The following is a 13891-nucleotide window of genomic DNA, read 5'->3' on the forward strand; positions in this document are numbered from 1 at the left end:
AGTCTGTTATGGGGAGCAACCAGCTGCTTTCTGACTGGAATTGAAGCCCACTCCACAGGGGGGAATCCACATCTGATACTGTAAATTTGATCAAAAGCCCACAGCTGGGGAGATCATAGGCCTTAATAGGGAAGTTACTGCTGTTATTTTACTAAACAGACATGACAGATCTGTCAAACTGTCTTATAAATAATTATATTTATGCCCACCAGAGATTAGTGCAGGCATCACCTTTGATCAGAGAAGATTGTTTTTGCAGTTGGCAGTGGTTATTGCAGAAACTGATAACTGATCAAAGTGTTGAGACTACTGAGTGTTCAGCTGTTCGTATCAGGCCCTTCAAGGTTAAGGGAACATCTCAGAAGAGAGGACAGAAAGAATGTAAGGACCAGAGGACGGGGTAGACTGTTGTGGTCCCAAGATGGTTGCTAGAAGGAGAGACATTGTCTTCAATAATATAGCACCGGTGAGGTCGCATTGCTCCATCATCCATGCTCCTGTAAACAGCCCTAATTTAACTCACTGGCTCACCAAAATAAATAAAACAAATAATAAACAAATAACAAATAAATAAAACATTCAAGTACAAGAGGAACAAATTAAGAAGAAGATGAAGAGAATCATCAGGTAGAGAATGTAAAGACAGAGTAATAATGGGGGGTGGACAGGATCAAAACATGTTATTTGTATGTATGAAAAGGTCATAATGAAACCCACTATTAATGTGCTAATAAAAATGTTAAAATTTTGCATATTAATAAATATTTGGGGCTGGAGAGATGACTCAGTGGTTAAGAGCACTGGCTGCTCTTGCAGAGGACCTGGGTTCGATTCCCAGCACCCACATGCTGGTTAACAATCATCCATAACTCCAGTTCCAGGAAATTTGACACCCTCTTCTGCCCTCCATGGGAACTGCACAACATGGGTGCACTTACATATATGCAGGCATAACATTCATACACATAAAATAAATAATTGTTTTTAATTTTTAATAACTACATGATTAGAAGAAGCATTTCATTACAGCTTTAACATATTCAGTAACACACTCCAGAGCACATCTCTTTCACAAGTGGCTGTAAGTTTCTAGGTTCACAGTTGAATTAATACAGTTATACAATACTGAACTCAGTATAAGCCCTGTAAGACATAAAATTGAATGAGTTTTTAACCTTTAAAAAAGATCTCCATTTCATTTTAGAATTTATTGTTCCTTGCAGAAACTCATTGTTTTTGCTACTAACACTGAGATGCTGGCACATGCATCTCTAATCTGTATGTATCTATTACTAGTCAAAATTGGTTGCACTTGGATCCTTGGCACCCGCGTATGTCTATAAAGTCATCATTTTTTTTAATATATTTATTCCCAGTTTGGTGTGGTAGCACATACCTTTAATTTCAGCACTCAGGAAGCAGAGGCAGGCAGATCTCTGTGAGATCAAGGCTAACCTGGTCTACATAGTGAGTTCCAGGCCAGCCGGGGCTACAGGGAGACCCTGTCTCAGAAAGACCAAAAAAATAAAAAATAAAAAAAACAAAAAATTATTCCCAAATATAACTTAGAAGACATACTGAGTTTTCCAAAGCTAGAGTTTCCCTAACTATACAAAAAAAAAATACACACACACACACACACACACACACACACACACACACACACAAACATTTTATGTATTTCAGGGACCTGGCATTTTTATATTTATATATAAGGATCATGTCCTACATACTTTTGTTAAAATGCCACTCTTCTGGCATGATAGTTCTAAAATGCACATCAGTACTATACACACATATGCACATGCAACATGTTAACACCTGGAAGCCAGAGGAGAATGCGGATATCTTTTGTCATTTTCCACCTCATTCTTTTGAGACAGGGACTCTCACTGAGTCTAGACCTAGGCTGGTACCCAGCAAGCCCTAGCAACTGTCCTGTCTCTACACCCAATGGAACTGGGATTACAGGAACATGCATAGGCATACCTAGTTTTTAGACTAAGTCCAGGGAATATGCTCGGGTCCTCATGCTTGTAACAAAAGGCACTATCTGCTGAGCTATCGCCTTAGACTCTGTTTTTTGTTTGTTTAACTATTTGTTAATCTTTGGAACCATTTCACAGTTTAGGAAAAAGTCCAGATACATTTACAAAACAATAAATCAAACTGGTTGTGTACTGGTATAAACACATAGACCAATGGAAAGCAATGAGGAACTCAGAAATAAAGTCTTGTACATATGGTCAAATAATTTTGATGAGGGTACTAAAACCATTCAACTGGGAAAAGTCAGACTTTTCAACAAATGGTGCTAGTATAACTGAAGCCACCCATTAAAGAATGAAGTTGAAGCATTATGCTGTTTATAAAAATTGACTTATTATGGCTATGGATGTAGCACAATGCTGATCAAGTACTGAGCATGTGAAAGGCCCTGGATTCAATTCCTAGCACAAAAAAAAAAAAAAAAAAAAAACTCAAAATGGATCAAAGACTACAAAACTTTTAGGAGGAAAACAGAGCAAAGTTTCTTTCATGACATTATGTTTCACATTTTGGATATAAAACCAAAAGCACAAACAACAAAGGAAAAAGTACACAAGGAGTGGCAAGATGGCTCAGAAGGTAAAGGCACTTTCTGACAAGCTTGATGTGCAGAGTTCCATCCAGAGCATACATGGCAGAAGAGAACCCATTCCCATAAACTGTCCTCTGAGTAACACACACACACACACACACACACACACACACACACACACACACACACACACACGCAAAATAAATAAATATTATTTGAATAATTATTTAGTAAATTATGTGATTTCTATCTCAAAGGAACTCAGGACTTACTATAAATCTAATCTATGGAGTTAAAAATATTACTCTGGTAAGCAGAGAAAGTCTGAAAAACTAGGCATGTATGAAAAGAGTACTAATACCCTCATATCCACTAATTTTCTTAAAGATAATACTTTATTCATTGTTACTTAATGCTTTGTTTATTAAATAAATTTACACCATTCAAAAGAATCAAAGGAAACCCATCTAGCAGTAAGTGCTGCTCATCAAAAGTTATCAATGTTATCAGCTTCATATATCTAAAATATAACTTAATTGGGCGTGGTAGTGCACACCTTTAATCACAGTACCCAAGAGGCAGAGGGAGCTGGATCTCTATTAAATCAAGGACAGCCTGGTCTATATAATGAGTCCAGGTCAGCTGGGGATACAGGGAGACCCCATCTCAAAAAGACCAAAATAGGGGCTGAAGAGACAACCCAGCAGTTGACAGCACTGGCTGCTCTTGCAGAGGACCCAGATTCGATTCCCAGCACCCACATGGAGGCTAACAACCATCCGTAACTCTAGTTCCAGGGAACCCAACACCCTCTTCTGACCTCCATCGGCGTTGCATGACACGGGTGCACTTACCTACAAGCAAGCAATACACTTATACACATTAAATAAAAAAAAATTTAAAGACCAATATATATATATAACTTATCTAAGCATGGTGGTGCACACCTTTAATCTCAGCACTCAGAGGCAAGCAAATCTCTGAAAGTACAAAGATAACCTGGTTTACAGAGTGCTCGGTTAGCCAGACCTACATAGTGAGATCCTGTCATATATATATATTTAGATAAAACTTAAGCCTATCAATAAACCACAGAAAAATAATGGAAATAACCAAAAGATTTAACGAAAGATTTACATACAGCAGTTTACATGGCTAAGTTTGAACTACATAAAAATTACTTTTAAAGGAGAAAAGATTTTTCATGTTGAATACAACTACATACCTGAAGCAAACCATACTTAGTTTCTACATCATAAAGTTTATAATCCTTAATGTCTGGAGATATTGAAGAGGGTAGATTTTCCCAGTTACCAAGAACATTGGCTAAACTAGCAAAAACTGGTTCTGTGCAAAATGCCAAGCAATCCCTGTTTCAAAAAAGAAAAAGAGTTATTTTTATACATTATCAAAATCAAATATATATGAAGTTAACAGACTATTCAATTATCAGACTTTTTGACTGGTAACTTCAGCATGATTGCAACACAGCTCAACCAAGTAAGTCAGCTTTACATACGAACCACAGTGGATAAATCACTTAATTTTTTAAAATAAGTATTGTGATAACTGAGATACATTTTTAAAAAAAACCTTAAATCAGGTGTGGTCGTGCACACCTTTAATCCCAGTGCTCAGGAAGCAGAGGCAGGTGGATCTCTGTGAGACTGAGGACAGCCTGGTCTACATAATGAGTTCCAGATCAGCTGGGGCTACAAGGAGAACCTGCCTTAAAAAACCAAAAGTAAAATAAAAAACCTAAAAATCTTAAAAGAAATAAAGTTATTATTTAATTATGCTTCTTATAAATTCATGGGAAAACCAAAGAATTGATAAAAACTATATAATTACACTTATCCTTATTTATAAGCCTGTAACTTTTCAGAATATGCTCAAAGAAACCTACTGATCTCTCCGAGACACCTCAGGAGCAAGGAAAGTGTGGGAAGAACAGGTCCTCCTCATTCTTTCTTCAATAAAAGAGCCTATTTTTGTCTATTTTATACATCACTTTGAAAGGAGTCAATAGCTTTCAATTTTTTCTATTGTTCTTGATATATAAGATTTTAAGATTCAGAGAATGTTGCCAGAGATACTGACATTCAGTGCCTCGTAGCATAACAATCAGGAGCTCGAGCTTTAAAGACAGCCAACTTCAAGTCCTGGCATTCCTATTTTTGTCTTGGTGATATTGCACATCGTATTTTTGAGCCTTACTTGGTCCATTTGTAAAATGGCGCTAACAGATGCATTCTGAGAGGTTACTGTGAAGATCAAATGAAATAATCTTGCAAACACAAGGTGGAGTGTCTAGTGTACACACTCAAAAAATGCTCAGACTTGTTATCATAATTACCAAGTATTTGAGGCTCAAGTCCCAACATTTTAGGCCTTTGGTTTTGGGTAATAAAAAACTACAAAATGCCAAGGATAAACCAGGCAACTGTGCCAGAAGACCAATTGTTAAACAGCCACTATGCACTTAGTTGTTTCACGTGTCTGTAATACACTGAATAACTTATCTTTTGCCTTGAACTCATTTTTTCAAATGAAAAGAAATGCAGAATTTAAGTACGTATGAGACAGAGTCCAGGCTGCTTGGGCTGAAGGGACACACTTCATGACAGCTCAGTCACCATTAACGGTGCTCTCTAGTTCTTTGCGTTTTTTTGGTACTCAGTTCATTAACCCCCTAGATAACAAACATTATTCTGTTTGACTGCCCTGAAATAAAGATGTTTAAATACTCTTTCCCAGGACTCATTCATGTCAACAACTCTGATTTTTTTATCCCTCCCCTGATCCCAAACCTTTCTTGTTCACATTCACATCTATATGATTATGCTTCAAACTCTAAGGCCATATGACTTTCCATGAAGGTTCACCTCCATTGTCATTACAAACACACTGCAGAAAGGCCACATCCTCTCAGGAACCACCTCCCCAACCCTAACTACTTACCAGTAATTGACTTCCACTATTTCCATCATGGCTTAGCTTCCTAGTATCTTTATGCAATAAATTCAACCTTTATTATAGTTAACTCCTTTTTCCCAATGACCTCAACAACTATCTCTTTTACTGGGAAAACTTTAATCTTTGATGATCTGCTTTATTTTTCAACATTGAAGAATGTTTATTCACTGCCTTATTTAGCTTATTTCATAGCTTCCTCCATCCGTGGCTTACCTCTTAGCCATCTAACATGAATGAATGACTGCTTGTCCTAAATTTCACCTCAGTTTACTACTGATTCCTTAACTACCCTTCCTGCCTTGAGCTCCTCTGTCAAATGTTACTCACGTCTTCTCTGTTGGCTCCAAACTGCCATTCTACTAAAAGTAAGGATGTCTCCACCTACCTCTGGTGAGTTCTCTTTCTCAAATTTGGCTTCCTTGACATGCTACAGAGTTCCTTCCTCCACCCCCTCACCAAGACAATGATTTCTTCTTTGTCTTTTCCTGGCTCTTTTTCTCCCTATTTTTTCAAAGTCCCTTCCTCGATACACTACTATTTTTTACTCATGTTCTTGAGAAGCTTGTTTTCTTTTGGTTTGTATTACTGCCTCTACTTAACTTGCCCTCATCAACTCTGTATTTTCATCTGGATTATTCTTTCTGTACATTTCCTCTGGATAATTCCAGTATCAGCTCAGTACTAATAACTCGTTGAAAACTGGAAGTTACTTTTTCCATTCCTTAAAGTGTCCTAGTAATGCTTACTACACGTTTTACAAATCTTACAATTGAAATGTCATATAGTAATCTCTGAATTGTCTCATTCCTGATGGCCAATTCCTGACTCTAGGGTCAGCAAGATGGCCCAACAGGTAAAGCACTTATCACTGCCATGCAAGCCTAATGACCTGAGTTCAATTCCCAGAACCCACAGAAAGGTAAAAGGAGAGAACCAGCTGCACAAAGTTACCCTCTGACTTCCACATGCATGTTGTGGCAATGTACCCACATATATACTTTACACACAAAATTAATTGCTAACTCTAGAAAGTTTAAATTAGTATGTAAAAAGTTGTAGAGCTAGAGGAAAGTATAACACTTCTTCCCTTAAGAAATAATGTAGATGCAAGTTAAAATAACACCTTTTTTTATACTAAGATACATAGTAGCACAGTTCTTGGTAGACACAGTATGGTACCATTAAAACACACACTGGGTTGGAGAGATGGCTCAGTGGTTAAGAGCACTGTCTGCTCTTGCAGAGGACCTGGGTTCAGTTCCCAGCACCCAGATGGTGGCTAACAGCCATCCATAACTCCAGTTACAGGGAATCTGGAGCCCTCTTCTGGTATCTGTGGGTACTGCATGCAGATGATGCACTCATACATGCAGGCAAAACACTCATACACAGAAAAATAAATAAAAAATTTAAAACGGGGGGGGGGAGCACAGGTTCAGGAATCAACTGACAAGTCCCAGTTTTGCCACTCAAATCACATACCCTCTGTTCTGTGTAACCTTGAGGCTAATGTGAGTTAAAACAATTAGCATAATTTGCATATGGTAAATGCTTGTGCCTTTAGTTGTAGTTGTGAGTGGAAAGAATTATTAAATATTTCAAAGCAAGAAATTTTCAGAAAACTAACGTAAAACTGTCCCATCAGAGGTGAGATGGCAAGCTTGAAATTCTATACTTGCCTGTTCCTGCATCATCCTTAATAACCTAAAGATCATAGAACATAATGGCAAACAACTTAAGACCTTCTAAATTAGACAAGGGAGAGGGACCAGTGAACTAAGAGGGAAGAAAGAAGTTTGAGTGATTATGAATAATGTGGAAAAGATTTACAATGCTAGAGTTACTAAAGGTTTGAAGGTCCATCAAATCACATAAATTGTAGCTGGAGAGATGGCTCAGTGGTTAAGAGCACTGGCTGCTCTTGATGAGGACTCAGGTTCAGTTCTCAGCACCCACGTGGCAGCTAAAAACCATCTTTAACCCCAGTTCCAAGAGATTTGATGTCTTCTTCTGACCTAGAAGGCATGCCAAGAACTGAACCTAGGTCCTCAGCAAGAGCAGCAGGTGGTCTTAACCACTGAACCATTTCTCTAGCACCAAGATCACATACATTTGATTTTCTGGTTGTCTCAGCAATATGTTTTCATCTCATCTTTAGGAGAAACAAACAGTAAAACAACTGAGGGCTACAGACCTACATACTGGGTGAATAGACTGGATGTCTAGACTAGCATTTGATACATAAAACTGGTCCCCAAATATTGAACCAATGAAAAGGAGACAAGAAATTCTGACAAAGAGCAAGGCCATCTACTTTGAGGTAAAAATTCCACACTTCCCTCACATCTTCGATTATGACTAATGTAGGCATTTACATACACAGTCACGGCAAGTGTGAAGTACTAGTATTTCAAAAGCAACATATACATGCACAATACAAATAAATTTCAGGGAAATAAAAGACTCATAAGATCTCAACTTTGTAAGGTTTACTGATAATAACTGAAATAGAACAAATATAAAGTGACTTTTAGCTATTTTTTCAGAAAATTTCCTATGTGAGTTTTTAAAATTTTACCTTGATTCTTCTAATGGATGCTGAACAGTAAGAAGTCGAGGGTGTCGTAGCCGGGTTAACTGTTGGACTCCTCGTTTTAAAGAATCGATGATTTGATCCTTTTCAAATTTTTGATACTTATCAATCAGCTTTTTATCAAAGACAAAAACAGCCACTTCCTAATGAAAAAAAATTGTGTAACTAATTTTAATCAGGAAATAATGAAAGCAATAAAATTATATGTGAATGTCATTAACAGTCTACAAAGGAACTAAAAACTAATGCCATGGAAAATTAAGCACCATTGTAATAATGATTTACTGATCAAAAAAGCTAGTTTCCTCATAAGTACATCTCAATATTTTTTAAAGTTTAAGACCCAGATCCTTATCTAAAGAGAACACGAGGAAACCCCATCTTGGAATCCTGGTGTTATGAGACATCCACACAGCATACTTACTATTCATTTTCCTCTGCATGGTAGTCTTAAACAATTCAAACGAAAGTTTTAAAAATGTTTAAAATTTCTACATGCTGTTTATAATAATAACTTGTAGTGTGATGGCTTTTGCTTTTTTTAAAGCAGTCTCATGTAGCCCAGGCTGTCCTCCAACTAGTTATGTAGGTTAAAAATGCCTCTACCTACACAGTACTGGGAATACAGGCCTGTACCACTATGTCTAGCCCTGCAACAAAATCCTGAAAAAACCTTTATGAAGGCAGATTCTAGGCAGGGGTGCTTATTTACACAAAAACCTAATTTGAACCTAATTTTTAAGGAGCTATTATGTATGAGTAATCTATACTCTCTTCTTTCCTAATCTCTGACTTTTTAGAGGCAGTAACTGGATGGTGACTGGTACGGGAAGCTGTCCCTCACTTCTCCTTGAGATAATCCACAGCTTTTTTTCACATCACCGAAAGCACACATCTCTTTGCCATTTTCCTTTTATTCTCTCAGATAACCAAGGAAAAACTGTTCTCGCCTATTTACACTATCTTTATATGTAAGTCTAGAAATGGCTTCATCAATAGCTAACAGGTGAAGTATAATTACATATGATTTGGCAATAATGAAAAAAAATCAGTAAAGTGGAAAGCAAAATTAGCAAAGAATGAGTGTTTGCCAAGATTCTGAATAATTCTTTTAAAAGCCTCCAACAGAAACTTCTAATTAAAGCTGTAAAAGTAGCTTTAATTACACAACTATCAATATCCAAAAAAGAGTACCTTTCCATTTTATTGTTTATTCTTGTCTAAGTTTGCTACAATGGGATTATTGTTTTCACAAATTAGTCTTGTAACTTAATCATCTCAAGACTTGTTGAAAATTCAGAATCAATACCCTTCTCAAATATACCTTATTTTAAGTTGGATGGTCTTCATATACCAGGAGCAAGTTAAGGATTTTAGAGAGGTATGGCTGAGAGAAAATGATCTAGTAACTCTATTCAAATAACCCATTACCGAGCTTGGGAATGGAGACATGTACTATGATAAAAGAAGATATACCAACATAGCACTCAAGACATTTGTATTAGTTCAGACCAGCGTTTGGAGACAATTTCCCTCAAAAAAAAAAAAAAGAAAAAACCAGCTTCCCCTGAGTAAGTTTTCCAAACAGAAAAATGGGAGGTGGGATCACTTAAGAGCAAAAGATAGAAAACAAAAATAAATGGCACAAAAGATATAAAACAAAAAGAAATAGCACAACATGCTATGAATGTTCAATAAATGTTAAGTATCTTTTGATACCACTAACATCAACACCTATAATTTGTTACTTTTCCATCATAAATATCAATGATATACACCTGATCTATGACGTGTACATTCAACATCAATGATGAAAAAGCATCTGTGAAGCAAAGTATGTTCTTTCTCATTTGTGATGTCAGCTCTAAACCCTCTGATATAAGTATTTACCCTGAAGTAACTGCAGGAGCCAGGAAAATGGAAAGGAACTTTGGGGGTGAAAATGAAGGAGCTTGAGGGAGATAATAAGATAAAGGTATTATCAAGGGGAAAAGGTAAAAACTGGGGCAGGAGGGTCATATGGGGGAATGAGAGGTAAGATAATACTTAGACGGTGTGAAAAACTACAGAAAAGTGTGTTAGTTCAAAGCCGTACTGAAAAATACACATACCATGTATATATATACATATATATATGTGTATATGTGTGTGTGTATATATATATATATGAGTGCATATGTACTATCTGAAAGCTATATAACAAAAAACACAGAACCTGGCTTGAGAAACCTCCCTTCAAGTTACTGGTCAGGGTAGTCCAAGAGACTCCCAAAATAACACAGGCACCATAGCCTCTGATTGCCTCCCAGAATTTGAAGGTACAACCCTACTGCTAAAGACTGCTTCAGACACGGGACCTCGAGCAATCGAGCTCGAGGTGACCTGAATGTTTTCTCCCTTCAGATCTCATGGTATAAGGATACTATGCAAGCTGCCAAGGGGGAAAACCAATCAACAGTCCTACCCAACTGTAAAGCCTAGCAAATAACAGGAACTGATCCAGCAAACTATCACTATTGGTGCAGCAGTGGCACTTTTATCTTGGGGGTAATCAACAGCTGTCTAATTGTAATTCAGGCCCACTCAATGAGAGGGAACTTATTTATGTGTGGTACTGTAAACACAGCCAAATATACATGGTTGGAGAGGTTATAAATCCTAGAGAAAAACCTACTTTTGCCACATCCCTAGACCAATATAATCTCTTACTGTATTCTAAGATGCATCCTCATATTTACAGACAAGTGTTCCTCTCACCACTCTCAAAGAAGCTTCTTCTTGCAACAGATGGAGACTAATACAGAGCTCCACAACTGTCGGAGAATAAAAGTTTGTGAGACACTTAGCCCTAAGCAACACATCTTCAATGCAATCTCTACACCTAAGATGAACGTATCTCTCAACTCTCACCAGAAGTTTCCTTACGCAGCAGATGTTGATTAATACAGAAACCCACAATTGGCCAATGTGAAGAGGAACAAGAAGAATCTGTAGAGTGCTCCTCCTTGAATAGGACACCTATTTCAAACTTCTGCCTCCCAAGGGTCACAAATCATTGCAGAAGGGGAGCAAAAAGACTGTAAGAACCAGAGGTGGATGACCATAAGAAAGCAATTTTTTTCTAAACACCTGGTCAGTTACATATATAAATTCACAGTAATAGTGACAGCATGCACAAGTCTCATGCACATGCAAACCAGACAAAATCCCAGCACAGACACAAGGAAGTGGGTAAGAAATCCCAACCCAACCTAAAGACCTTCTATCAACTGATGGCTCCTGGGAGGGGGAGAGACAGTCTTTTATAGGAATGGGACGCTTAGTAGGCTAACCAGGTTCCAGTGGTTGGACCCACACTGAGGGACATGTGGGGACACAAATCAGACTCTAGAGACTATAATATATAATGGAGTCTATTAAATTGGGCAGGGAGCAGTGGGGTAGAGGGAGGTGAGGATGGGGGAGGGTATCTGAGTACCATCAAATCACACTGTATGAAAAAAAATCATAAAGATTCAATTTTTAAAATTTCCTTCAAAACAAAAACAGCATGTGTGAAAGATACAGATATTTTCATCTTGTTATTCTCATAAGGGACTTTAGTACATTAGGTTAAGCAAAATATGATATAAACCTATTACCATTCCTATGTCAGAGTTTCTTATATATTAAAAAAGTGACCAGGCATTAGTCTACCAGAGACCTTACAATAAAGTGGTTCCCCAGTCAACTGATTACTTACAGAAATAACAACAGGCAACACTGGAAGAGTTATATGCCAAGCACTATGCTATTTCTTTTGGGGGAATTATCAAATTTTCACAGGACTCCTCAAACTATTTTAGTCATTTCAAAAATAAGGACATTGTAGAGAAAAGAAACGTAGTAAAAGAACTCAAAACAGGTAGAATAAAGAGTCAAGATTCAAACCAACTAGTCTAATACAACAGTCAATATACCAGTGTGTCTGCTCAGAAATAACACAGGACAAATAAGGAGCATCCATATGATGCATGCCTTTAGGGGGCAAAAACAATGAGGATGAGGGACAGCTTTAAATTTCACTCACATATGGATGCATAACCCTTAAACAAAATGTTTGGGCCCTGAGGTGTTCTTGATTTTGGATTTTTATAAACATACAAAAAATTTGCATATACATGAATTTCTTGGGAGGGAGACCCAAGTTTAAACATGAAATTCATTATGTTACAGTTACTTACACACACACACACACACACACACACACACACAAATCTTTTTGAAACAGGGCTCCCTATTGCCCCAGATAACCTGGAACTCACTAGATAGACCAGACTGACCTTGAACTCATGGAGATCTGCCTGCCTCTGCATCCTGAGTACTGGGATTAAAGGAGTGCGAGACCACACCTGGCTCCATTTCACATATATTTCAAACACAGCTTAAAGATAACTTTTTAAGCAATGGTTTTGGTTCACTTGTATTTTGACTGCATTCCATTTCTGACTGTAATCCATCACACGAAATCAGGTGTGGAATTTTCTACTTGTGGCAATCATGTTGGCAATCAAAGTGTTGAACTTCGGAGCATTTCGAGTTTTGATTTGATTTTTGGATTAGGGATGCTCAAACTGTATACACATAACTTAGCCCTGTGATCATTAAAAGATACAGGACAATCAAAAGGCAAAAGTCCTCTTTTTTCATTTTTTTAAGTTTGTTTTTATTGAATTTTTGTGTATTTCATACTGAACATCTCAATCTCTTAATCATCTTTATACCCCTGCCCCACTGGCACCCTCTGATAGCCCCCCCCCCACTGGAGCCCATATACTCTTGTCATTCTTGCTAAGACCCACTATGTCAAGTCAGTGTCCCCAGACGTTCTCCAGTGCAAATCCATCCACTGAGGTCTAGTCAGCCTATCTAGCTCTTCCTCATCTAGCAGCAATCAGTTGCCAATATTTCTTCAGATAAGATTGGGGTCTACTATTCATTGTCCCAGTTCTATGCTGGGTTTTTGTCTGCCTGAGTCTGCATGGGACTTGTGTATTCTGACACCATTGCCATAGACTCTTATGAGCAGGTTCCCAGGAGCTTGTATGTTTCCATATGGTCATGCACCTCCTCCCTGGCTCTTAAAATCTTTCTGCCCCCTCTTGCAAGATGGTCTCTGAGCCTTGGGTGGGTGAAGTTTAATAAAGGAGTCCTGTCCAAAGACCAGCATTCAGCAGACTTGATCGCTATGCTTTGGCTATTTGTTGACATTTTGTGTTCCTGGCTCTCCGCTGCATGAGGGAACTTCATTAATGAGAACTGAGAGATTCATTAGTGTACTCTTCTTTATCCTTGTTCTATGTTCCATGAGCCTTAGGTGTAGAGGTTGCATTGTAGATGTGTCACTTAGGCCTGAGAAATTCCATAGACAGTGTCTGTATGTGACCAGTTGTGGTACTTGGTAAAAGAAGCAATCAAGGAAGTAAAGACTGGGTGAAAATCTTCACCAGTGACACATCTGACAGAGGTTTAATATCTAGAATATATAAAGAACTCAGGGCTGGAGAGATGGCTCAGTGGTTAAGAAAACTGGTTGTTTTTGCAGAACACCCTGGTTCTAATCCCAGCACCCACATGGCAGCTAACAACTGTCCGTAACTCCAGTTCCAGGGGATCCGATGGCCTCTTCTGCCCTCTGCGGGCATTGCACGACACAGGTGCACTTACCTACATGTAGGCAATACACTCATACACATAAAATA

General features: G+C 37.9%; 1 protein-coding gene across 4 annotated transcripts in view; it reads right to left on the reverse strand.

Moving 5' to 3' along the window:
* Positions 1–13891, reverse strand: part of Scyl2 (SCY1 like pseudokinase 2) — a 69404-nt gene that overhangs the window by 27462 nt on the left and 28051 nt on the right. For all 4 annotated transcript variants that reach the window (XM_017802721.2, XM_008851148.3, XM_017802720.2 and 1 more), the window contains exons 3-4: positions 8136–8293; positions 3807–3951 (exon numbers count right to left, since the gene is read on the reverse strand). In XM_017802721.2, the coding sequence (XP_017658210.1) occupies positions 3807–3951; positions 8136–8293 (303 nt within the window). The remainder of the gene's footprint in view (positions 1–3806; positions 3952–8135; positions 8294–13891) is intronic.

Source organism: Nannospalax galili, unplaced genomic scaffold (assembly GCF_000622305.1).
Source record: "Nannospalax galili isolate Female #2095 unplaced genomic scaffold, S.galili_v1.0 scaffold885, whole genome shotgun sequence".
NCBI classification, from domain to species: domain Eukaryota; kingdom Metazoa; phylum Chordata; class Mammalia; order Rodentia; family Spalacidae; genus Nannospalax; species Nannospalax galili.